This window comes from Salvelinus fontinalis, chromosome 4 (genome assembly GCF_029448725.1).
Source record: "Salvelinus fontinalis isolate EN_2023a chromosome 4, ASM2944872v1, whole genome shotgun sequence".
Classification (NCBI taxonomy): Eukaryota; Metazoa; Chordata; class Actinopteri; order Salmoniformes; family Salmonidae; genus Salvelinus; species Salvelinus fontinalis.
Genome location: NC_074668.1, coordinates 16552305 through 16579606, shown reverse-complemented (window position 1 = coordinate 16579606; position 27302 = coordinate 16552305). Strand labels below are relative to the sequence as shown.

General features: G+C 43.4%; 1 protein-coding gene across 3 annotated transcripts in view; it reads right to left on the bottom strand.

Annotated features, from left to right (window-relative positions):
* Positions 1-27302, bottom strand: part of LOC129853175 (acetyl-CoA carboxylase 2-like) — a 67393-nt gene that overhangs the window by 10734 nt on the left and 29357 nt on the right. For 2 of the 3 annotated variants that reach the window (XM_055918924.1, XM_055918926.1), the window contains 34 exons: positions 22383-22515; positions 22038-22176; positions 21745-21854; positions 21431-21512; positions 21203-21301; positions 20836-20945; positions 20411-20521; positions 19972-20181; positions 19590-19760; positions 19244-19405; positions 18980-19143; positions 18506-18656; positions 18292-18395; positions 17916-17997; positions 17449-17594; positions 17215-17365; positions 16943-17077; positions 14878-15024; positions 14400-14588; positions 14014-14114; positions 13826-13914; positions 13584-13708; positions 11772-11885; positions 11469-11582; positions 11281-11370; positions 11056-11174; positions 9413-9436; positions 8666-8806; positions 8138-8237; positions 5064-5171; positions 4848-4904; positions 2897-2938; positions 2550-2765; positions 2081-2236 (listed from right to left, as the gene is read on the bottom strand). In XM_055918924.1, coding sequence (XP_055774899.1) covers positions 2081-2236; positions 2550-2765; positions 2897-2938; positions 4848-4904; positions 5064-5171; positions 8138-8237; positions 8666-8806; positions 9413-9436; positions 11056-11174; positions 11281-11370; positions 11469-11582; positions 11772-11885; positions 13584-13708; positions 13826-13914; positions 14014-14114; positions 14400-14588; positions 14878-15024; positions 16943-17077; positions 17215-17365; positions 17449-17594; positions 17916-17997; positions 18292-18395; positions 18506-18656; positions 18980-19143; positions 19244-19405; positions 19590-19760; positions 19972-20181; positions 20411-20521; positions 20836-20945; positions 21203-21301; positions 21431-21512; positions 21745-21854; positions 22038-22176; positions 22383-22515 — 4192 coding nt within the window. The remainder of the gene's footprint in view (positions 1-2080; positions 2237-2549; positions 2766-2896; positions 2939-4847; positions 4905-5063; positions 5172-8137; positions 8238-8665; positions 8807-9412; positions 9437-11055; positions 11175-11280; positions 11371-11468; positions 11583-11771; positions 11886-13583; positions 13709-13825; positions 13915-14013; positions 14115-14399; positions 14589-14877; positions 15025-16942; positions 17078-17214; positions 17366-17448; positions 17595-17915; positions 17998-18291; positions 18396-18505; positions 18657-18979; positions 19144-19243; positions 19406-19589; positions 19761-19971; positions 20182-20410; positions 20522-20835; positions 20946-21202; positions 21302-21430; positions 21513-21744; positions 21855-22037; positions 22177-22382; positions 22516-27302) is intronic. The other variant, XM_055918925.1, reaches the window with a different exon arrangement.

The window sequence follows — 27302 nt, the reverse complement described above, 5'->3', positions numbered from 1 at the left end:
AAAAGCAATTTGTCACATTCCTAATGTGTGATTCGAAAGTGAGTTCAGAATCTATAACGACACCTAGGTTTTTGGACCTGGTGTTTGATATTTATTGCCTGTGAATTAAAACATGCGGCCAGATTCCCCCTCTGTGCTTTGGCTCCAATAATAAGTACATCAGTCTTGTCTTGATTTAGCTGGAGGAAGTTGTGAGCCATCCAAGTATTTAAATCATTAATACAGTCTAATAATTTAACTGTGGAGCTAAAATCCTCTGGTGGCACAGAAATGTAAAGTTGTGTATCGTCTGCGTAGCAGTTAAAATCAATCCCGTGTTTTCTGATTACGCTGCCAAGGGGTAACATATATAAACTGAACAGTATGCAAAAATCGACCTTGTGGAACTCCAAAAGGGTGAGAGAAAAAAAACCTCTTGACCTAAATACACTACATGATCAGAAGTATGTGGACAGCTGCTCGTCAAACATCTCAATCTAAAATCATGGGCATTAATATGGAGTTGGTCCCCCTTTGCTGCTATAACAGCCTCCACTCTTCAGGGAAGGCTTTCCACTAGATGTTGGAACATTGCTGCAGTGAATTGCTTCCATTCAGCCACAAGAGCATTAGTGAGGTTGGGCACTGATGTTGGGTGATTAGGCCTGGCTCGCAGTCGGCATTCCATTTCATCCCAAAGGTCTACAATGGGGTTGAGATCAGGGCTCTGTGCAGGCCAGTCAAGTTCATCCACACCGATCTCAACAAACCATTTCTGTATGGACCTCGCTTTGTGCACTGGGGCATTGTCATGCTGAAACAGGAAAGGGCCTTCCCCAAACTGTTGCCACAAAGTTGGAAGCAGAGAATCGTCTAGGAAGTCATTGTATGCTGTAGCGTTAAAGTTTCCACTGGAACTAAGGGGCCTAGCCTGAACCATGAAAAACAGCCCCAGCCCATTCATTATTCTTCCTTCACCAAACTTTACAGTTGGCACTATGCATTGGGGTAGGTAGAGTTCTTCTGGCATCAGCCAAACCCAGATTCGTCCGTCGAACTGCCAGATGGTGAAGTGATACATCAGTCCAGAGAACGCATTTCCACTGCTCCAGAGTCCAATGGCGGTGAGCTTTACACTACTCCAGCCGATGCTTGGCATTGCACATGGTGATCTTAGGCTTGTGTGCGGCTGCTCAACCATTTCCATGGGTTTCCAACAAACAGTTCTAGTGCTGAAATTGCTTCCAGGGGCAGTTTGGAACTCGGTAGTGAGTGTTGCAACGAGGACAGATGATTTTTACAGCACTCGTGGTCCCGTTCTGTGAGCTTGTGTGGCCTACCACTTCGCAACTGAGCCGTTGTTGCTCCTAGATTTTTCCACTACACAATAACAGCACTTACAGTTGACCGGGGCAGCTCTAGCAGGGCAGAAATTTGACAAACTAACTTGTTGGAAAGGTGGCAGCCTATGACGGTGCCACGTTGAAAGTCACTGAGCTCTTCGGTAAGACCATTGAAATACCAATGTTTATCTATGGAGATTGCATGGCTTTGTGCTCGATGTTATACACATGTCAACAATGGGTATGCCTGAAATAGCTGATTTCCACTAATTTGAAGGGGTGTCCACAAACATTTGTATATATGGTGTAGGTCCTAAACCAATTTAGAACTAACCAGAGAGGCCAACCCACCTCTCAATTCTGTCCAGAAGGATATCATGGTGAACATTGTCAAATGCAGCACTTAAATCCAAGAATACAAGGACAGAGAGCTGTTTGGCATCTGTGTTGGCTCTAAGATCATATACCACTTTAACTAAGGGCACCATCATGTAAGATTATTCGCTTCTTAATTCATGAAACCACACAATCCTTAGTTGTATGTTTTTGCTCATGGGCCCGGAGAGGTGTGTTCTTTTCTGTTCAATGAGGTCATTTCTGGGCAATATTTGTGTTCACTTAAGTGACCTGTTTTGGCCCTGGAGCACCCCCAGAGGTAAAAGTTTCACATAGCCCCTTTAAAGATTGAATATTACGAAAAGTATTGTCGCTAAGCACATCATGGAGGAACCAGCAGCGCAGATAGGAGGCACACTGACCTTGGAGGGGTCCATGATGACGGTGGGGACAAAGTTGAGGAAGATGTGGTTGCAGTCAGTGCGCACATTATTGTTGCTGAAGGCTACCTCCAGCTCATCCATGGCCTCCAGGAGAAGACGCTCACCCTCATTCTGCAGGTACTCAAAGGATGCTTCCTGGAGGAGAGAGAGAGAGGTGCAAGAGCTATGAAATAAAATTATTATTCTTAGCAAGACAAACTATTTATCTCAAATATAAGGGAACAAAAACAATACATGTATTTTTAAAGGGATTTGTATTTTATTTAACCTTCATTTAACTAGGCAAGTCAGTTAAGAACAAATTCTTATTTATAATCCTACTGGCCACAGAGATAAAAATGGTATCCATGAGATCATCTGACTCTGGGGAAGTAGATAAAGGGCCTCATTCCCAGAATCCCGAAGTATCCCTTTAACTTTGTGTGGCGTTGACTCCCCTCCCCTGTACCTTTGTGATGAGGTCAGAATGGCGGATGATGGCACGGATGAAGAAGCGGTAGTCGGTGACCTCGGCACCCTCCTGCACACGGGCAGCGCCCAGGTACAGGTGCATCTTGTGGTTGGCACAGGGCACGGCTGTCAGGTCAAAGTTACGCATGCGGTTCAGCTCCAGCTGGAAGGCCAGAGCAGGCTCTAGGTTCCTGTAGATACGGTCCTCCTGGAACTGGGAGAGAGTGAGGAAGGGGGGGGGGGGGTTGAGGGAGAGATAGTTTACTAGTTTTTTAAGGTTGTTCATGTATACCAAATGTTCAGTTATTGTGAGAACTATTTTGTGTAAATATGTTTTTTTTTTACCCCGTCTCTGGCTCTGAAAGTGAAGAACTTGGGAAATTCCCTCTGGTAAAAATCAGAGAGAAAAATGTGATCAATCTTGGTCGTATTCATTAGGGCACCAAACAAAAGAAAAGGGTCAGAAACAAGGAGAGAATATTATTGTCGAATAAGAAAGGATTGTTCTAATTTTCCATTACATCTTTTATCAGCCATAGTTTAATATAAGTTAATGTTAAGTTAATTGTACATTAATCATAAGTTATTGAACAATTTTTGTAACCTTAATTTTAGCAGGCATTTTAGCATTGATACCAACATGCACACAATTTACAAAATGCAGTTGGGAAAATCTGTAGATTGTAAGGAACTAAAAGCTGATTTATTCTGAGGAGACCGAAGAGATTACCAGAGTTAGCCATACCTGAGACCGGGTATGGTAACTCGTACGTCTGAAGGTTATTAATGATGTTAGGTACGGCGGGAGTTTTTGTAAAATAACTTTATAAATAAAAAGAGAGCAATGACTCAACCTATGTGACTTTCCAACAGTAAAGAATGCAGTGAACAGAACATGTCGCCTTGTATTGAAACGAAGAGTGCCATGTTTAACTGCATCTAATGGCTTTAAAACCTTTTACAGCAGTGGGCTAAATCACACAGAGTGTCTCTTGGTAGTCTTAAACAAATCTACTTTGAAACAAAAGTATACACTTCACACACATGGTTATGGTCTTAAAAAAAAGAAGACACTTGTACCTTGTCAGATATAGAGTTGAAATGTATTCAATTTTGAGTTTGCATCCCAATTTAGACTTTTTTGCAATTTTATAACTAACTTCATGCAATTCTACTAATTTTGCAATGGGGTGGAGACAAAATGAGCAGTTATACAGCACATTTCCTGCAATTCTACACATTTTGCCATAGGGTGGAGTCAAATGTTTGCAGTTTTTAATATGATAACGGATGATCAATGGGCTCCAACCCGGTCGGTAATTTGACCAGGCTTAATACAAGTTTAGATAGCTAGCCTATGGCTCTTTTTTCCATTAAAATGCATTGATATTCATAGTAACGGCTCTGTTTGAGATGCTCAATGAGGAGACATGAGAGAGCTATTAGCTGACATTACATAGATACTTTTCATCACTCTAAACTCCGACAATCAGCTTGTGATTGGTAGCAGATATTTTTGTTACGATTTCAGACTTGAATAGCAGGGAAGTAGACCAAGATGTCATACCCTCTAACCTTTTGTCTAACTTGTTGGGAAAGTGGTCAAAATGTCAGTTGTTTATAAAAAGTTTGAGAAAATGTTGTTGATGCGGTTACTTAAACACCTGTAACGTTTGATCAGTACCAGATAATTCTGTTCTGATTTCAGATTTGAATAGCAGGGAAGTTGACCAAGATGTCATACCCTCTAACCTTTCGTCTAACTTGTTGGGGAAGTGGTCAAAGGAGCTGATTTGTGTCAAAAGTTGCATTCACAGTGAATGGAATGTTGGAAGTCATGATGTCACAATGGAAGCTTTAGAATGTTGAAGAAATAGAGTGAAAGTGGATGAAGTTCAATAAGTTTTATAAGTATGATTAGTATAGGAAATTGTATAAATCACGCTATTCAAGACCAGTCTGCTTGTTTTAAAGTTTGAATTGCGTTTCTAGCTTAAACGGTGTAAGAGGAGCAGCATTGTAAAGAATAACTAGAAGTCAGAAATGTGTGGTACAATATTTAAAGTGTGGCTGCTTTTGCAAGCCACACTTATTAATAGTAAGAGATGACGGAGTACTACTCACCATTTTATTCAACATCAACAAAGGGAATTTCAAATGTAGCCTCGTATGACCATTCTGATCTCCAAGCTTACATTCTGTTTCGCTACATGGATCCCGTGCAACAGAATGGAAGCTTGGGAGATCAGGATGATCGTACGAGGCTATTTCAAATGGTCTTGTAGAAACATCTTACCCTCTGTGCAACTAAAAACGTGATCCTTCGGATGCCGTGCTCAAAGAGTAAAACTTTCTGGAATAAGAAATGATCATATCAAGTATAATCCTAGTGCAGAAATCATAGGACACTGGGAAAATAATGAAGGGGTGAACCCCTTTAAGATTCCCCCCCTATGAGAGAAATCCATAATGTTACTGAGCGAGTTTGGGAGGGATGAACAGTGCTGCTGACCTTAGACTGGGCGAAGGCAGCGAAGGCTGTGACCAAGGCATCGTCATTCTCTGTGTCCGCCGACTTGATGGACACATTGATGATATGGATGGGGTTCTCCCTCATGTTCTGCAGGTGCGCAGGGGAAATCAATCACAGCTTAGTGAGAAATCTCAGCCTTCCCCCTTATATACCAAATGATCCTCTTAAAGATACTCTATGAGATGTACAGTTAATTAACATAGATGATAACAAAATAATATAAATGTCTTATTATAAACATACAAATCATTAGTATTAGGCAAACAGTATATATTTTCTGTCTAATATTTTGGTCCATTTAGGGCACATATGTCAGAGTCAAGGCCCGCGGGCCACATCCGGCCCGCGAGAAGGTTTTTTACGGCCCCTGGGATGATCTTGATTTATTATTAGAACCGGCCCGCAGACCGCAGCAAGCCGGCAGCCCGCAGATCTTTTACACGCACCAATACTACATTTCCCACAATGCAACGGTGACGCACCGAGCAGTAGGCTGCTTCATTTCAATATTTATTGGCACAGCAGTCGTCAGCATCACAGTAAAATTAACTTTCAGATACCCATCAAAAATGGCAAAACGGAAGGTGGACACTGAGAACCGGGGGTTTCAAACAAGGTGGGAGTCGGAGTATATGTTCACGGAGGTAGCTGGAAAACCTGTGTGTCTTCTGTGTGGAGAAAGTGTGGCGGTACTGAAAGAGTATAATCTGAGACGACATTATGAAACGAAACACGCGGACAAAAACAAGAATATGGACATGGAACAAAGGCTACAAAAGGCAGAGGAATTAAAACGAGGCCTCAAATCTCGACAGGCTCTGTTCAAAAAAGCCAAATCACAAGGCCAGGCTGCTGTCAAGGCCAGTTTTATTTTGGCAGAAGAGATCGCTAAATCAGCCCGGCCATTTACGGAGGGGGATTTCATCAAAAACTGCATGATTAAAGTTTGTGACGAAGTTTGCCCAGAAAAAAGGCAACTCTTTTTAAATGTGAGTCTGAGCAGAAACACCATTGCCGAGAGAGTAGACCAGTTGTCCATCAATCTAAAAGAGCAGCTTGTGAAAAAGGGAAAAGATTTCATTGCATATTCCTTGGCTGTGGATGAGAGCACCGACATTTCTGACATTGCCCAGTTGTCAATTTTCATCCGCGGAGTGGACTCCAGCCTAAGCGTGACAGAGGAGTTTTTGGCTTTACGTCCTATGCATGGCACAACTACGGGGCATGATTTGTATGAAGAGGTGTCAAGATGTGTAAATGAGATGGAGCTGCCTTGGGAAAAACTCGTGGGTTTGACAACCGACGGAGCACCTGCGATGTGTGGACACAGGAGCGGACTGGTGGCGAAGATACGGGAAAAGATGCAAGAGGAAAACGCGACAGGTGAGCTGACAGCTTATCATTGTATCATACACCAGGAAGCGTTGTGCGGTAAAGCCTTGAAAATGGAGCATGTAATGAGCATCATCACGCGCACAGTTAACTTTATCAGAGCCAAAGGTTTGAATCACCGCCAGTTCAAGGCATTTCTGACGGAGTTAGAAACGGAGCATGGTGATTTGCCTTATCACACAGAGGTGCGATGGCTAAGCCAGGGAAAGGTGCTTCAAAGATGTTTCGAGCTTCGTGAGGAGATTTGTCTGTTCTTGGACAGCAAAGGGAAAGACACAACACAACTCCGAGACGAAATGTTTCTGTGTGAAATGGCTTTTCTGTGTGACATTACGAGTCATCTGAATGCAATGAACTTGCAGCTGCAGGGTCGGGATCATGCCATCTCTGATATGTACAGTACAGTGAAGGCATTTAAAACCAAACTGACTCTGTGGGAGACGCAGATGCGGAAAGAAAATTTGAGCCACTTTCCCAGCTGCCAGACCATGAAAGAGAAGCTCTCTACCAGTGCGTTCCCGAGCGCACAGTTGGCTGATAAAATAGGTATGCTTGCCGCTGACTTTCGACGCCGATTTGCTGACTTTGAAGCACAAAAAAGCAGGTTGGAACTGCTCGGTAACCCATTTGCTGTTGACGTGGAAAGCTCACCACCAAACCTCCAAATGGAGTTGATTGACCTCCAATGCAATGATGCACTGAGGGCAAAATATGCGGCAGTGGGTGCTGCGGAGTTCGCCCGTTTCCTCCCCGACACAATGCCCCAGCTGCGCATCCAGGCTGCTCAAACGTTGTCTATGTTTGGCAGCACATACCTGTGTGAACAACTGTTTTCTTTGATGAACCTGAACAAAACATCACACAGAAGTCGACTTACTGCTGAACACCTCCACTCAATTCTGAGGATTTCCTCAGCTCAGAGCCTTACCCCGAACATTGATGAACTTGTGGAAAAGATGGGACACCACCAAGTATCACCCTCAACCTCAAACAAGTGAACATTACTGTGCAATCACATATTTAGAGTTTTTACTCAGTTCAAGTTTAAAAGTTAAAGTTTAATATTTGTTTTCACTGCATGTTACTTCTCCTTAAACAAAGTGTTGTTTTTGATTAATAGATTTTTGCACTTTATTTTATTGTATTTCAATCCAATTATATTTTAAAAATATTTCAGTTGAGTGGATGATAGAAAATTGCTATTATTGTTTTTTTCTTTGAAGTAAATTTAGCCCACTTTTGCTAAAATAGAAAATATAGGCTACTGATGGTGCCTTGAATACCGGTTTCTTTCATTTAATGTTCATGTTATGGGGATTTTTATATAAAGGAAATTTGTCTTTTGTGTCTGTTGAAAATTAAAGATTACTGACAGAGCCATAAGAAAATATTGCTTTATTTATCTGATCATATTGGAATATATTTGTTAGGTTTTCAGTAGGTTCAATTAGGTTCACTAGACTATATGCGTCATTTAAAATTTTTTCAATGAACATTCGAACAGTCCGGCCCTCGGCTTGTAGCTAAATTTTTTATTTGGCCTTCCGTCCATTTGACTTTGACACCCCTGATTTAGGGGATCACTTGGGGGCGGCTCGCAAACACCACCAGAGTCAAAAGGTCTGTAAAGCCTGTGTAACACAATCCCATCACATGGTCACCTTGCAGTTGTCCTCCTCGTAGAGGCTGGGGCAAGCCTCGGAGAACAGCGGGCTCTCCAGGAGCGGGTCAGCAAAGCTGGAGATGACCTCGTCAAAGTTCCTGCACACACAGCCAGCGGATGGACACACTGGTCAGGTCAGGACAAGGCGTATTATTACCCTATATTACATTTTAGTCATTTAGCAGACGCTCTTATCCAGAACGACTTACAGTAGAGTGCATACATTTTATTACATTTTTTTTTTTTACATTTCACTACATTTTTTACATACTGAGACAAGGATATCCCTACCGGCCAAACCCTCCCTAACCCGGACGACGCTATGCCAATTGTGCGTCGCCCCACGGACCTCCCGGTTGCGGCCGGCTGCGACAGGGCCTGGGCGCGAACCCAGAGACTCTGGTGGCGCAGCTAGCACTGCGATGCAGTGCCCTAGACCACTGCGCCACCCGGGAGGTGTTACCCAGGCTACATATTTCTACCATGCAAACCTGACACCCAAGAGTTGTTCTCTGTGTTATTTCACCTTTTGAAGTCTTCAAAACATTGGAAGGCCACCATGGCCCCCATGCGCTGACAGGGGGGAGAGAGTGCCCCTTCTAGGAAGAGCTCGCTACCCTGCCGCCTCATCTCAAGCTGCCCTGTGCTGTTCACCGGCATCGCCACCCTGAGGGGAGGGAGGATACACTGGTGACTCCTGGGTAGGTTTTGGGTGGGCACAGAGAGCAATGTTCAGTTAAGGTTGGGGGTTGCTTTTTCTTCACTAGGCATGGTGAACAACCATCGACACAAATGAGTGTAGGCACTGGTGATCAACTGACAGCAAGTTTACATTATGATGCCAACAGCATACTGTACATGTTGTCTTTCCACAAAGCATAACAGACAGCAATATCTTTGTTCACTAGACACTTTTTTTCTTTGATAATACGTTTCATAATATGAACTGATTGACTGATTGTGTTTGATTGAAAGTGGTGGGGCAGATTACCACAGTGGCCTATGAGGGTCAAATCAGCCTCTGGTAGAATACAGAATCCCCTTTTTGTCACAAAGGAATCACACAAGGTTTTAAAAGGCACAATGCATACTGTAGGTCAAACAAATTAAATGTGCCTCCCAAAAGCTAATTATCTCTATGAAAGTTAAGACAAACAATACACAACATTAGAAATTCCTTTGGCAGAGGTTTACAGTTTCAAAAAGCGAGGGGGAAAAGCCATGCATTGCTAGGAGACATACACAGACAGAGCCAGGAGGAGCTGTAATCTACCTGTTTAGAGTAGGGCTGCTCCCTCTGAAATCAGACAATTGGCAGATGAATGTTAGCAGTGGATGATCCACCTGAAAGCTCTTCCTTTACCTCTTGCATTCTTATTAGTTTCAAAGCACTTTATGACATACTCCAGCTTTGCACACATTAATAATCACCATGAAAAATCATTTTAAAGTTAAAAAGTTAAAAGCAGCTTATGAATTGTATTTCTGTACTGTGTGTGATTGAGATCCATTGTGATCTTTCAGGTTGCATTCATGAAACCTGACTTATAACAAAATAAGAGAGCAGAGGGAACAGTTAAGCCTCTGCAATCAGGCCCGACTTTCAGTGAAATAGAATTTGCGCCACTTTGAAAATATTTTTTTCAAAAACAGTCTGTAAGAGAAAAAAAAAACGTTTTAAACAATAAATGACTGAAGTCCTTTTCCTGGTTTGTGGAATCGGAGCGTTGCCATCTTGAAAGCAATCTGATAGAACAGCAATTAATCCCAATAGTTTACGTCGGTCTGACTATTTGCCCCAAAGTGGCGGTGGGAAAACAACGATATTGAGGGTTTGTTCCAAAGGGCATACCACCCTGCATCCCACTGCTGGTTTGGATGGGAGACCAGATGCTGCTGGAAGTGGTGTTGGAGGGCCAGTAGGAAGCACCCTTTCCTCTGGTCTAAAAACATCTGCCCCAGGGCAGTGATTGGGGACATTGCCCTGTGTAGGGTGCCATCTTTCGGATGGGATGTAAAATGGGTGTCCTGACTCTCTGTGGTCACTAAAGAGTCCATGGCACTTATTGTAAGAGTAGGGGTGTTAACCCCGGTGTCCTGGCTAAATTCCCAATATGGCCCTCATACCATCACGGTCACCTAATCATCCCCAGCTTACAATTGGCTCATTCAGCCCCCCTCCTCTCCCCTGTAACTATTCCCCAGGTCGTTGCTGTAAATGAGAATGTGTTCTCAGCCAACTTACCTAGTAAAATAAGGGAAAAAAAAAATGTTGGGGGGTTGAGGAAGGACAGAGAGGGTGTATTGCTGTGCCCAAATGGAAGCAGCATACAAACTGTACCATGACCAGGGGTTACAGGCTTTATTAGGGCTCTCAGTATAGGGACTGAACATCGATTGGCTCATTCGTTAACAAAGATACACCACCCCCCCAAACATTTTTTTACCAGATACAATAGATTTCCATTCACATTGCTTAACATAATTAAAGCCTTACGTGGTGAATAGTGAATTAACTACAAACAACTTTTCTTTTGACACAGTTATCATAATGGCAGAGTTGTAACTTTGTGTTGTAAACTAACTGTCATTTCTATGTCTGTTTTCGAATCCCCCAGTTTATGGCAAATTGCACCCACCCTGTTCCTTCTATCTCAACTCACAGACTTCTTACTGGTCACTTTTTGGCACAAGGGGAGACCTGGCAGCTATGGAAGCCTTGTACCTGGCAGCTATGGGAGCCTTGTTCCTGGCAGCTATGGAAGCCTTGTACCTGACAGCTATGGAAGCCTTGTATTGTATGTTGCAACAGTCAAAATTATCTGAATTCCATAGTTGGGAGATAGGGTATTGAGTTTGGTGTAGAGCTGCTTTATGATGCTGGCAGAGAACTGGTGTCTGCCGTTGGCTGGGTACCTGTTGGGGTGGGACGACGGCAACATGAACTGGAAGTCTACAGCACACGTCCCGTCCTGCAACTGGCGATGCTGGAGGCTGTTCAGCTCATAAGCAATGTAGCCCCTGCGTACGTACACCTATAGGGAGGGGACAGCGGGAAGAGAACATAAGGGAGAATTTTTGCGAAATGATCTCCATCAGGATGAAGCCAATTCCGGTTTATATGCTGTTCACTATGCTCACCTCCAAGGCAGCCATGCACACCACCCGGTTAGAGTGGTAGAAGAAATTGGGCAAAACATCGAAGATGGTGGTCTCAGACAGGATGAGTTTCTGCCGAGGGGAAAAGCAATATTATCCTTTAGATGTTGTGCAAGTCAACACAAAAAAAAATGCTGTTTTGCATACAACGCAGAAAATATGATGCTCACCTTCAGGTTCTCTGGGCAGAACTGGTGCCCATATATGTCAATGGCAGACAGAAAGATGGACTCCACCTGGTTGTGCCTCAGTTCATAAGAAGGCAGATGGGAAGCTATCAAAACCTGCAAAATACACACTTGTCCATCAATATGTGTTGTTTTGTAGCTACTAAACTGCTTATCTAAGTGAATAACATCTATCATCTTATCTGACTAAGGTCCTACCAGTCTGACTGAAGTCTTAGAATGTTGAAGAACGGTACACTCCATTGTGGGAAAACGTCATTAAGTACAAACAGTTGTTAAACGTACCTGTCTGGCACGCAGAGCCACCTTTGAGTTCTCCATCTTGTTGAGCTGTGTGAGCTCGTTCAGGATGGCCATCAGCTCGTCTGTTATGGTGGGGTCCCGGCCACACAGCTGATCCTAAACATCACCAGGGATACACAACCCACTCCCTATTAGCATTAGAAAGACGTAAAACATGGCCCCATTACAACAAACTACATATGTAGGAACACTGCATTACGGGTTCACTGAAAATTATTACAATGTATTATAAAGACAGGTGTGGTTTCAGAACCTGGTCTCAGAGCATTTCGTATTATTCTGTATGTAAATCCGAGACACTCGATTTAGTATGATATTTTACCTTTCGTATGGCATGTATTAATTTGTGGATGTCCATCACCCATTTCGTATGATATGTCACGAATTACAATTCGTATTATATGGTACGAATTTGCAAAACGTACAATAAGTTACAAATTTGCAAAACTTATAGGTTTGAATTTGTAAAACGTATAATGTATTAAATTTGCAAAACATTAATATTTTACGAATTAGCAAAACGTATGTTATGTTATGAATTCTAGCTAGGTGGCTAATATTAGCTAGCTGGCTAACGTTAGCTAGGCTAGGGTTTAGGGTTAAGTTTAGGAGTTCAGATAAAGGGTTAAGGTTAGGGGAATGTTTAACTAACATGCTAAGTAGTTGCAAAGTAGTTAAAAAGTTGCTAATTAGCTAAAATACTAAAGTTGTCTGTGATGAGATTTGAACTAGCAACCTTTGGGTTGCTAGACATTTGCGTTATACACCCACCCCACAGTTATAAGCTCACCTTTTTTGCAGTACATCCAATTTGGCAGTACATCCAACCGGCCTCACAACCGCAGACCACATGTATGTGTGGGTGAGCGGTTTGCTGATGTCAACATTGTGAACAGAATGCCCCATGGTGGTGGTGGGGTTATGGTTTTGGACGACATAAACTACGGACAAACACAATTGCATTTTATCAACGGCAATTTGAATGCACAGAGATACCTGAGGCCTATTGTCGTGCCATTCATCCGCCACTTTCACTTCATGTTTCAGCATGATAATGCACGGCTACATGACACAAGGATCTGCACACAATTCCTGGAAGCTGAAAATGTCCCAGTTCGTCCATGGCCTGCATCCAATGCCTGCATACTCACCAGACAGGTCACCCATTGAGCATGTTTGGAATGCTCTGGATCAACGTGTACGACAGCGTGTTCCAGTTCCTACCAATATCCAGCAACTTCGCACAGTCATTGAACAGGAGTGGGACAACATTCCACAGGCCACAATCAACAGCCTGATCAACTTTATGCGAAGTTTCTGCATGAGGCAAATGGTGGTCACACCAGATACTGACTGGTTTTCTGATCCACAGCCCTACTTTTTTTTAAGGCATCTGTGACCAACAGATGCATATCTGTATTCCCAGTCATGTGAAATCAATAGATATGAGGTAGAATGGGAACTGTAACTCAGTAAAATCTTTGAAAATGTTGCATGTTGCGTTTATATTTTTGTTCATTATATTTTTGTTCAGTATAATTTGAGTGTCCCGGATTTACATTTACTATACTACGTCTAGTCTATGAGACCAGGCTGGGTTTCAATTACCAATGACAAAGTCAAGCAGAGGAACAGCTTGCAGGTTGTGTTGGTTGACCCCTCCGAAATAGTATAAACATTTGCGCAATGCATTTTCCTTTATAAAGATTGAGGCTGAATTGATGTTTAAGCTTCACTTGTTCTTCAACAAGTGAAGGCAGAGCTGTGGGTGTTAAGTTGAGAAAGTAGCCTTACAATAAGCATAGTGACCAGGATGTTCTTTTTGGAGACTTGGGCGTGAGAAAAGATGCTCTCCAGCACAGGGGTCATGTCAGGCTTGTACTGCTCCCTCAGGTTGATCACACACTTGTCGTAGTGAGCTGTTCACAAAAGGAAAAATATTGGCATACCATGTATCACCACAATATAAAATAACTCATACAACAGCAGGATACAGTCTTATGTCTTGATTATATCCACAGTGAAACACCAATTACCTTGCTGGAACTGCATCTCCACCTGAAGGTAACGGTTGAGCAGATCAAGCACCACAGACTTCATGTAACCCCGGATTCCACTGCGGTACCTGCAGCACATTCATATCACAATCCACTCAAACATCATATATCTGAAGTCATGTCTGTTATGGAGTGATGATTCAGATGTGAAATAAGAGAAGTGGGACCTTTGCACCAGCTGGACGATACTCTGAGTGTTCATGAAGAACACTTCCCGGTCAGCCTTCCTCTGTAGGGTGGCCGCATGGCTGTCCAGGATGCAGGCAATCTAAAATGGAGGGGGAACAAATTCAGCAGGCATACTGTAGAAGGATTCACTTCATTAGCTGAGAGTGGATGCAGTTCACTGTGCATATATTCAATTCCCAGTCCCAAGTCTGATCATGTGGTGGCGAGTGTATGGGGACTGACAATGACTGTAAGAGTTGGCAAGACAGCACAAACAGATCTGGGGACCAACCTGCTACTAAGGTACTCCGAGGCCACTCACTTTTGCGAAGTGAGAATGGTCAAACGGAGCATATCAGTTAGGATTCCAGGCTAAGTCACTCACCCTTTGGCTGGGGAACTGGCAGAGCACCGAGGTGATGTTGCTGGCGTACTGGGCCATGACCTTGCGGATGGCCTTCTCCACACCGGGCGGGATTCGGCTGGACACGCTGGTCATGATCTCCTGCAGCTCCAGCAGGGGCAGCGAGGGGTCCCGCAAGGTCTTCATCAGGGTGCCCACCCACTGCTTCACCTGAAGGGGTGGGGGGAACATACTGTCATCACACCCTCATATCACACCCTTGTCCCACAGCTCAATCAACATTCCCATTCTACAGTGTGCACAAGGGATGCAAATGCCCGCATTCCAACTAGTCTTCATAGCAATCTGACCAGATTTACATGGTTCCGGAGAAGATAAAACACTTCTTTGGGGCATTATGCAATCTGATCATCTGCTCAACTACGATATTAATGTCGACCTGCAACCTTGCGGCCACTCTATTGGTATGTGCAGCGCTGCAGTAGGTGGAGGCCCCCACCTTGTTGCTGAAGTAGGGCTCGGTGAGGCAGTAGCCATCCATGACCTTCACCAGGTTCTCCAGGACCATGTGGAAGACCTGGTGGAGCTTCTCCCCCACGATGGGCAGCGGCTGCTGGGCTGGGAGAGAGGCCGTATTCAGCTCCACCTAAGAGATCCACAGGAAGACAGAGATTCAGATATAAACCAGCCTCCAAATGTGTAACTGACCACTGCGCCATCCCTGCTATTGACTGGCTGACTGATGGGACCGTTGTGTAGGTGGGTTGTTGTCCATGCTTATGTGAAGGTGTGTGATTTACATGATGTACACTACCATTCAAAAGTTTGCGGTCACTTAGAAATGTCTTTCTTTTTGAAAGAAAAGCACATTTTTTGACCATTAAAATAACATAAAATGTATCAGTAATACAGTGTAGACATTGTTAATGTTGTAAATGACTATTGTAGCTGGAAACGGCAGATTTTTTATGGAATATCTACATAGGCGTACAGAGGCCCATTATCAGCAACCATCAATCCTGAGTTCCAATGGCACGTTGTGTTAGCTAATCCAAGTTGATCATTTTAAAAGGCTAATTTATAATTTGCAATTATGTTAGCACAGCTGAAAACTGTTGGGCTAATTAAAGAAGCAATTAAACTGGACTTCTTTAGACTAGTTGAGTATCTGGAGCATCAGCATTTGTGGGTTTGATTACAGGCTCAAAATGGCCAGAAACAAAGAACTTTCCTCTGAAACTCGTCAGTCTTTTGTTGTTCTGAGAAATGAAGGCTATTCTATGCGAGAAAATACCAAGAAACTGAAGATCTCGTACAACGCTGTGTACTTCTCCCTTCACAAGAACAGCGCAAACTGGCTCTAACCAGAATAGAAAGAGGAGTGGGAGTCCCCGGTGCACAACTGAGCAAGAGGACAAGTACATTAGAGTGTCTCGTTTGAGAAACAGAGCCTCACAAGTCCTCAACTGGCAGCTTCATTAAATAGTACTCACAAAACACCAGTCTCAACGTCAATAGTGAAGAGGCGACCCTGGGATGCTAGCCTTCTAGGCAGAGTTGCAAAGAAAAAGCCATATCTCAGACTGACCAATAAAAAGAAAAGATTGGCAAAAGAACACAGACACTGGAAGATTGGAGAAAAGTGTTATGGACAGACAAATGTAAGTTTGAGTTTCGGATCACAAAGAAGAACATTCGTGAGACGCAGAAAAAAAGAACAGATGCTAGAGGAGTGCTTGACGCCGTCGGTCCAGCATGGTGGAGGCAATGTGATGGTCTGGGGTTGTGTTGGTGGTGGTAAAGTGGGAGATTTGGACAGGGTAAAAGGGATCTTGAAGATTTTGCAACGCCATGCCATACCCTGTGGACGGTGCTTAATTGGAGCCAATTTCCTCCTACAACAGGACACTGACCCAAATCACAGCTCCAAACTTTGCAATAACTATTTAGGGAAGAAGCAGTCAGCTGGTATTCTGTCTATAATGGAGTGGCCAGCACTGTCACCGGATCTCAACCCTATTGAGCTGTTTTGGGAGCAGCTTGACCGTACGTAAGAAGTGCCCATCAAGCCAATCCAACTTGCGGGAGGTGCTTCAGGAAGCATGGGGTGAAATCTCTTCAGATTACCTCAACAAATTGACAACTAGAATGCCAAAGGTCTGCAAGGCTGTAATTGCTGCAAATGGAGGACTCTTTGATGAAAGCAAAGTTTGAAGGACACAATTATTATTTCAATTACAAATCATTATTTATAACTTTGTCAACATCTTGACTACATTTCCTATTCATTTTGCAACTCATTGCATGTCCTTTTTTCCCATGAAAACATACATTTCTAAGTGACCCCAAACGTTTTTGTACGGTGGTGTATGTTTTAAACCTATTGCACTACTATGTGATTTGTACTGTATTATGTGATAAGAATGCCTACTATAATAGCTGTGTTACAGGCTGTGTCCGAAATGGCACCCTATTCCCTATATAGTACAGTACATATATGGGATAGTGTGCCAGTTTAGATGCAGCCATAGAGTTGTATTGAAGTAGGTGAGGGGGTGACTTGCTGGATGGATGCTGCTGGGGTTGTCCAGGTCCATGCGTGCCACCACACAGCCAGGCGCCAGCACCGCCCCATGCCTCTTCACATAGTGGACACAGCCAGACTCCACCACTGTCAATGTCATCACCATCTTCATGACCTGCAGACACACTGCAGAAGTCAGTCGGAGCACGCACGCACACACACAAACAAGACTGACTACCCATGTAACGATTATCTAATTATGAAAACCAAACCTGTAGACATACAGTAAGTTTTCATGGACTCCTCACTCACCTCGATCTCTGCATACGAGTTCCCTGCACAGATATGGCCTCCGTCCTCCACCAGGTACAGCAGGAGCTTACCAGCAGAGGACGACCTCAGCACAGTAGGGTCTTTCTCCTTCTCAAACACACACGTCTTGTTGCCAACAGTGATCCGGTAGCTAGAGGGTTACAAATACATACGTTCATGATGGCAAAAGAATCGGCTTAATGGCCCATCCATCCACCCGACAGAAAGTCCCACCTGTCCACTTCCTCCTTCATGTAGGTGGTGTAGCTGCTGCCATTGTAAGAGAGCAAGAGGCCGCCATCGCTCAGCCGGTGGACATCGATCTCAATGTCCGAGCCATTCATGATGACAACATACGTGGTGGGGGACTGGCGAGCCACCTGTCAGTCACAAACAATGTTGAAGTCTTATTGGTTGATAACTGAGGGGCGAATCCAAACTTCCTCTTGAAATGAATTTTTACTTAATCTCCTATTGACATCAATGCATGACTAAGTGAAAATTTGACTGAAATTAGGATTCGCCCCTGATCAATCAAATTAATTTATGAAGCCCTTTTTACATCAGATGATGTCACAAAGTGCTATACAAAAACGCAGCCTAAAACCCCAAACAATGCAGATGGAGAAGCACTTATCCCTGAGAGGATGAGATCAAGTCATGACAGAGAATGAGACAGGTGTAATGAGAGATCTTCGTACCTTGAGGCAGTATTTGATCCCCTCGTAGACCAGGTCCACCTCGACAGTATTGAGCAAACTCGCTGCAGGCAACACCTGGCCCCTACAGAAGGGCATTTCACATACTGGATTTAGACAGGTGTACAACATTACAGCAATAACACATTGGACCGACAAAGGTGATATTCGGATTCTCTTCCTTCTCCCCAGGTATCTACTTGTTTACTCCTCCTCAAGGATTTATAAGCATTGGATTGGTTGTAACAAATATGGGAGAAAAACACTCCATCTAACTCCATGCCAATCCAATACTTTTTCAGCCTTGAGGGGGAAGTAACAATTGCACACTTCAGGGAGAAGAGGGGGTGAGAATGTGAATTGGGCTATAGTAGGCCACCTTTCCAGTGAGTGCAGGAAGTCGGACATGCTCTTCCTGAAACTAGCGTCCGCCACGTGTAACGACCCGCAGACAATGCCCAGCATGGTGTCTGGCCTCTCCGCCTTCAGGGAGAACACACACACAGACGTTGGAGATTTGTTTTTAACCAACTGTAGTCTTACAGGATTTACTTTTTTAAGAGTTACATTCATATTCCACAAGGGTCCTCTACCTGAACTTTATCTGCGATGAGATTATCCAACCAGCCCGTGTCGATGTCGTTGTTCCGGAAGCTCTCTGTCTCCAGCAGCTTGATGAGGTACTCAACCGTGGTCCTGAAATCCCCCCGGATACACAGCTCCTTCATGGCCACCACCATGTTCCTGCGCCACCACACAGTAACCACCACCACCCCCCAGGTATGGTAAGACACCAACACACAAACCACCAACTCATGCAGAATTCCAAATGGATCTGAGCCGAGCCCATACACCCTAATTACTCCTGTAGATCTGAGAGCACTTTGATAATAGCTTTATCTTGCCTTCGGATTGGCCAGGGGAAAATGTCACCATATTGCTTCCACCTATCGTATCCTCTCAGGTCTACAGGAGTGGTTAGGGAGTAGGGGCTAGCAGTTGATAGGGACTTCATCAGAATAACTGATAGTCTAGTCTACAACACAACAAGGCAAGGAAGGACTCACGAAATTGCCTCCTCTCGGTTCTCCCCCCAGGAGAAGCAGTGGCCGAACTGGGAGTCAGCAAACTCGTGCAACCCCCCGGTAGCCCCGACACTGAAGTAGCCCCACACGTTCTTACTGCTGCGGAAGTTGAGTTCCTGCACTGTGCCCGAGCTGGGCTTGAAGCCCTGCGAGTGACAAGGAGGGAGGACAGGTCAGTTGTGAGCCTGCAGAACCCATGCCATCTCTTGTTAAGAATATGGCAGGCCAGCCCTGTAGAATGCACACCTCGTCTGGGTTCTCGCTGGTGATGCGGGCCGCAATGACGTGTCCCCGGGGACTGGGTACACAGTCTGGGGCCTCAAAGTTGATGGTGGTGTCCCCCCAAGGGGTCTCTCCATAAAGCATGCGGATGTCTTTGATCCTGTGGAGAGGGATCCCCATGGCTATCTACAACAAAGGAGAAAGACCAAGTTAACATTGTTTATTCCCAAGGAACTATTCACAGTTCCTAAAGCTTTCAGAACATCTCAACAACCACATAAATATAACATTTTACTGAGAAAAAAATGGAATGCGATCATTAACTAAGTCAAAGAACGAGATTAAACCCTGACCTCTGGCTGCTGCGTACCTGTAGCTGGGCAGCGGGCAGGTTGACATCCCCAATCATCTCTGTGCAGGGGTGTTCCACCTGCAGACGGGGGTTGAGCTCTAAGAAGTGGAAGCTCCCGTCTTCAGAGAAGAGGTACTCCACGGTGCCTGCGCTCACGTAGCCCACCATCTTAGCCATCCGCACTGCATACTGACATGGAGGAGGGGGCTTGTGTTCATTAGGCACCAAGAGGAAGATAACTGACTAAAACAGGGAGGGACTACATTTTCCGTTGTGTGCCCTAATGAATACAACTATGGAATAGTGAAATGGCCCGAAAAACAAGTATCTAAATGTCAAAGTGGAGAATCGTCATTACAATGGCGAACACAATGACAAGGAGAGGCCCTCTGTGTCTCACCTGCTCCATGTGCTCAAAGGTGGTGGAAGATGCTATGGTGGCCGGGGCCTCCTCAATGATCTTCTGGTGTCTCCGCTGGATGGAGCAGTCTCGGCCAAACAGGGAGATGGCGTTGCCGTACTGGTCAGCAAGGATCTGGACCTCCAGGTGACGGGCATGCTGGGCAAACTGCATGACGAAGATGGGCGAGCCGGGCACCTCCACCTGCACCTGTAGATGGATGGATCCATCGATTTGTATTAGATGAGGTTAACACAAAATTGTGCTAATTATGGACATGACATCCCCATGCAGTGTGTGTGTGTGTTTCAGGTGTTATGGGCAGCCTAGCTGTGTGGATGTGGATTAAAATAAAGTATGTAAAATGTGTGTGCATGTGTGTGTGTGCGTGTGCGTGTGCGTGTGTGTGTGTGTGCGTGCGAAATGCAATGACACAAACCTGTCTAAAGAAGCTGGCAAAGTCCTCAGCGTTGTCCACCTTCCGGATGCCCTTGCCCCCTCCTCCTTCTGACGCTTTTATCACCACCGGGTAGCCAATTCTGTCTGCTCCCTTTCAGGAGAAAGCACATTGAAGATGAAAGGATATTCAGCAACCCTGAACTTGAAATCAAATATTTTATTGTTAAAACCAACGCGTTTCATCTTCAGTTTGCTCCACTGTTCATGAACCTTGGTTTAAAAGCGAGTTAGGGACAGCATTTCCATTGCTCGGGAAAGAAACACATTGAAATACATTGTTTCAGACCTCTTAAAGGACATCAATACAAACAGAGTGAATTAAATACCTCTCCAGTGACTATTTGTCATATGCTGCAAAGGATGTCTCAATGGTTTCAGCATTGGCGATGGCGTGGAGATGCTTACCGCAAGTCCATCGTCAACATCACGCACGCAGCCGTGCACGTAGACCTCTGGAGGCACGCTGATCACATGGCCGAGCCTCTGGTCCTCCTCAGTCCAGTCTACTCTCAGACCTACAGCACACGCAAAAGAAAATTACATGAGACCTAGCTCAGAACAAATACACTTATGACAGAGTATAGAATAGAACAGAATCATCTTCAAAACCGCTAGTGTTAAAACACAACAGTCAGTCACCCAGTCAGAGTCCTAATACTGTCTTGTAAGTCTTTTGTAATACCAGATTGGGGGTGTGGGGAAGGGGTTAAGATGCAAGGATGGATGGATGGGGGAGGTCTGGGGGTAAGTGTGTGGGTAGGGGGTATATCACCTGATCCACTCCAGGGCAGGGTGGGGATGTCTGCGCTCTGGGCCACGATGGAGGAGGCCACCTTATCACCCAGGGCCCACATGGCCTTACTGGATGGCCCTGAGACACACGCAAAAAATAAAAAATAAAAAAACATATCTACATCAACACACCACAATGAATGGTGCTTGTGTTGTAACGCGAGTTAACCATCCAATAATCCACAAACGGCTTCATGCCGGACTGTACCTAAGAAGGAGATTCCGTTCTTGTCCAAGAGCTCAGGCAGTTTGGGGTTCTCAGAGGCGTGACCCCATCCAACCCAGACCGCCTGTGAACAATAAGAAAACCGAGATCAGAGTCGGAGCCATGAAAATATAAGTACTAGAAGGGACAAAGCCTCTCAGACCAATTTGACAGCAACATTCATCGATGCACTTAATATGGCCGCCGGTCCATCCATTGTAGAACATTGTGACTTGATTTGGGAATGGTAATGTCCCTTCTAAGCAAAAACGAATTCTCCTGTGGGTGAGAGTGGAGATGGAGGAGCACCGTCTGACCTGTACAGGGATCCTCTTGGCGATGTCCACTATCAACTCTACGTTGGCATAGTTGTTGTTGTTGGCGCCGCCGGGTACGGGTACATAGTGGTCCGCCATTTTGATATACTCTATAGAAGAGTCACACACATACAGTCACATTAGTTATTCATGAGAAGTTCACACAGAAAGCATTTCTTTTGAGTAATTGAGTGACTCGCTGTCGACTTTATCTACAGATGTGCCAAGAGACACAATGAGGAACAACCATCTGGAGCTGTTGGTGATGACCTGCTAAAACATGTTTCACTGACCTGCGTTCGCTTTCAGGTCCTCGGGGGTGACCATCACCACAAAACGGATGGTCCTCTCATTCCGGAACATCTCATAGGACCAACGGCGGATGGAACGCATACATTTGACCGCCGCTATGCCATTATTAGCTATCAGCACCTTGTGAAAGAGAAAAAGTGGGAGAGAGACAAAAAGAGAGAGAGAGAGAAAGAAAAAAAAGAGAAGAAAGTAAACAGTACTCAACTCAACATTTGACACTATTTTGTTGTCTGTTGCTCGTAGCTTGATGAGTTTAGTCAAGAGAGACAGACATTTAGTGACACGCATCCAAAAAAGGCACAGACAGGGAGGGAGGGATATCTTACCTTATCTATCACACGGTTTCCTCCAAAGCGGGTGACAAACTCAGCCGGCGAGGCCACGGTGAAGTGTCTTTGCAGCTCAATTTTTCGGTGCTCGCGACCCTTCTTCACCAGATGTGGGTGAGACATGCTAGGCCTGGAAAGAGAAAACATACAAGTGGTTGTCCAAGAGCACACATGCATCAATGCCTCACGCTTTTTATTAATATTTCATTCGTACAACTCAAGTAAAACGTCAAGCAACTGCAATCAGTCATTTCTGTGTTGGGACAAATCTCTACATCATGTAAAGTAGGTCCCGGTAAATTAGGATGTAGGACTTCTAGAAGAACATTCTCATCCAGCAAGCAAGTTCACCAACATCGGACTCACAGGCCAAACCCAAAACAAGGAGGAAACAGCAGCATTGGACCTTCACAGCAAATCAGCCAAAGTTCAGTCTATACAGAAGGTAATGGTTGTGCTGTCACTGATCAGGTCACAAGTGCATGTCTTACCTTCTCTGTAAGCCAAACATTTTGTCAGCCATATCCTACGCAAGGTGTTCAGTCAACCGCGACAGACAAATGTTTCAACTCGGCGACAATCTGACAGGCTGCAATACAACACACATGCTAATCCTCTCAGTTACCTACAGAGGTGCCTCAGACATGTCTGGTACTGCACGTATAAACAATGCTCCCAGACCACAGAGACAATCAAAGGTTAATGTGTTATCAGCAAAAATACATAGCCTAGTTACACAAGCTTAATCCTATCAGCAGTGGCAGAGCATTTTACCATCTCTCCATTGTGCCCAACCACCAAAATGTTCACATGGACCAAGTTCATATGAAAAATATATGATAATGGAAACAATACTAACTGCACTCAGTTAGGCTGACACGTAAGCTTCAATAAAAAAAACTGTGATACTAACAAGAGCAGTGTGCAGGTTTCTCTTTTCTTTAAAGTTCTCTTTGTTACCATGTACCTGCAACAAGATAGCTCAGATGTGCAAGTGACTTTTTACATTTTGAACTGCAGTCAGTTAAAAGGAACCTGGATATGGGTTTTCGTTTTCAGTTCAAAATGATCACATGATAAATAAATTAGAAGCCAGACTTACAGAATATCTGCCTATATTATTGAAAAGTGACATGAAGGGGCACAATAAAACAATATAAAGTTCAGTACCGAGAATGATCAAACACTAAACAATACAGGGGTAATTCCAAGGTAATGGAATTATGCTTTGACTCATACCAAACAAAAAAAACTATGATTTCAAAGTTGAACAAACCATACAATTCTATGCAAAAGGACTACTTTAAACAATTCGAAAATAAAAATGTACTAAAACTAATTTAGTGGAAGAACTGTGCCAATGCAAACTTTGGTAATGGAGTTACGATAAAATCTCCCTCAGGTTTTCATGCGAACATGTTGTCCAAAAACTCTTAAATACTGTATCCCCTCCGAATTAAGATAAAAAAATGTCTGCAAAAAGAATGGGGTGTCAGCTATGACATACACTACCGTTCAAAACGGTACACTACCGTTCACTTAGAAATGTCCTTGTTTTTGAAAGAGAAGCACATTTTTTGTCTATTAAAACAACATCAAATTGATCAGAAATACACTGTAGACATTAATGTTGTAAATGACTATTGTAGCTGGAAACGGCAGATTCTTTATGGAATATCTACATAGGCGTACAGAAGCCCATTATCAGCAACCATCACTCCTGTGTTCCAATGGCATGTTGTGTTAGCTAATCCAAGTTGATCATTTAAAAAAAGGCTAATTGATCATTAGAAACCCCTTTTTGCAATTATGTTAGCACAGCTGAAACTGTTGTGCTGATTAAATAAGCAATAAAACTGGCCATCTTTAGACTAGTTGAGTATCTGGAGCATCAGCATTTGTGGGTTCGATTACAGGCTCAAAATGGCCAGTAACAAAGAACTTTCTTCTGAAACTCGTCAGTCTATTCTTGTTTTGAGAAATTGGCAAGAAACTGAAGATCTCGTACAACGCTGTGTACTACTCCCTTTACAGAACAACGCAAACTGGCTCTAACCAGAATAGAAAGAGAAGAGGGAGGCGCCGGTGCACAACTGAGCAAGAGGACAAGTAAATTAGAGTGTCTAGTTTGAGAAACAGACGCCTCACAAGTCCTCAACTGGCAGCTTCATTAAATAGTACCCACAAAACACAAGTCTCAATGTCAACAGTGAAGAGACGACTCCGGGATGCTAGCCTTCTAGGCAGAGTTCCTCTGTCCAGTGTGTGTGTTCTTTTGCCCTTTGCCCATCTTAATCTTTTTATTTTATTTTATTGGCCAGTCTGAGATATGGCTTTTTCTTTGCAACTCCGCCTAGAAGGCCAGCATCCCAGAGTTGCCTCTTCACTGTTGACATTGAGACTGGTGTTTTGCAAGTACTATTTAATGTACCAATTTAATTGGTGATCTGCTAGCCAGCTGATGAGAAATGTTGCAAATCATCTTTTTAAATCTGTGAATTGTTTGCAGGACAACACAATCTTTCCCGAAAGGTGTGAAAATAGGAAATTGTAACATTATCTGACTAAAAACGTTAGAAATTCAGCTGTCCGTTTTCTGCTCAATGTAGGCTTGCTTGCAACTCTGGGTCTTCCTTTCCTGTGGCGGTCCTCATGAGAGCCAGTTTCATCATCGTGCTTGATGGTTTTTGTGACTGTACTTGAAGAAACCCTCAAAGTTCTAGAAATGTTCCGGATTGACTGACATTCATGTCTTAAAGTAATGATGGACTGTCATTTCTCTTTGCTTATTTGAGCTGTTCTTGCCATAATATGGACTTGGTCTTTTACCAAATAGGGATATCTTCTGTATATCACCCCTACCTTGTCACAACACAACTGATTGGCTCAAACGAATTAAGAAGGAAAGGAATTCCACAAATTAACAAGGCACACATGTTAATTGAAATGCATTCCAGGTGACTACCTCATGAAGCTGGTTGAGAGAATGCCAAGAGTGTGCAAAGCTGACATCAATACAAAAAGGGTGGCTACTTTGAAGAATCTCAAATATATTTTGAATTGTTTAACACTTTCTTGGTTACTACATGATTCCATATGTGCCATTTCAAAATGTTGATGTCTTCACTATTATTCTACAAAGTAGAAAATAGTACAAATAAAGAAAAACCCTTGAATGAGTAGGTGTGTCCGAACTTTTGACTGGTACTGTATATGAAACATATAACACTAACATATCTTGATTAGATAAATATTCAATCCCCTGAGTCAATAAAATGTTAGAATCACCTTTGGCAGCAATTACAGCTGTGAGTCTTTCTGGGAAAGTCTAAGCGCTTTACACACCTAGATATTACAATATTGGCACATTATTCTTTTAAAAATTATTCAAGCTGTGTCAAGTTGGTTGTTGATCATCGCTAGACAACCATTTTCAAGTCTTGCCATAGTTTTGTCTTATATCGGCTTGAAAATCTAACTAGGCCACTCAAGAACATTCAATGTTGTCTTGGTAAGCAACTCCAGTGTATCATTGGCCTTGTTTTAGTTTATTATCCTGCTGAAAGGTGAATTTGTCTCCCAGTGTCTGTTGAAATGCAGACTGAACCAGGTTTTCTTCTAGGATTTTGTCTGTGCTTAATTCTATTCCATTTCTTTTTATCCCCCCAAAAACTCACTAGTCCTTGCCGATTACAAGCATACCCATAACATGATGCAGCCACCACCATACTTGAAAATATGAAGAGTGGTACACAGTGATGTGTTGTTCGATTTGCCCCAAAAATAACACTTTGTATTCAGGACTTATTTAGGATTGTAATAACAAAAAGGGTTTGAATGACTCAAGACATTTCAGCTTTTCATTTTTTTTATACATTTTAAAAACATAATTCCACTTTGACATTATGGGGTATTGTGTGTAGGCCAGTAACACAAAATCTCTATTTAATCCACCTTAAATTCAGGCTGTAAAACAACAAAATGTGGAAAAAGTCACGGGGTGTAAATACTTTGAAGGCCCTGTAGCTAGCTAACCAAGACCGACTGGAATGCAACACTCAGCCTTTAGCAGCACTGCAGTCAAGTAAACAAACTCACAAATTGCTTCCTGAGGTCTAAAATAGCTGGACAAGAGAGAAAACAAAATACTACAGATAGTGGTGCCATTATTGATTACATGCCCCCCCCCCCCCCCACCTCTCTTTTCAGTGTAAATACAGCTTCCCTGTTGAAGTTGTCACTGATATCAGAAATGTTACAGCGACTAAGTTCACAACCCTTAAACCTGTATCATAATTTGTCCTTAAACAAACATAGTATTGATCCTGTGTCACACTGAAAGTTGTTGTTGATGGCACTACTTTTGTAAAGTAGATAAAGGAGATAATCCGCTCACCTACTCTGCATCTCACAAAGTAACCAGCAATGTGGATAATAAAGGTTTGTTGAAAGAGGCTATCGTGCTAAGCAAAGATCTGTTGGCAGATTGCTGTATTACACTCTAGGGTTCGTTTCTGGACCAGACCACTGTTTTACAGCTTGAGTTGATTTTGGGGTGTGGTTTGATGCAGATGTCTCATGTGTGTGAGGGTGTTTGCAGGTGGGAAGAGTTAGCCAAATTATTTCGCCAATTAGCTTCAGCTGGCTGTTGTGCTACCGTAGCAAACTTGGTTTGACTTTTGATAGCATATCTCCGGGGCTAGTTAGGGACCATCAGTAAATTAATTACACAATGTAAATTAGACAATATTTTCAGGTTGGACACCTTTTAGTTCTCATTAAATGCTTTCAATATTTGTATATGAATATCTACAATTTAGTTAGTTTGAGGTTAAGTCATTGAAATTTGGAACCAATAGAATTTTAACATACAGTATTGTCTCATGGTCCCTAATTACCGCAGGCATTACAATTGGC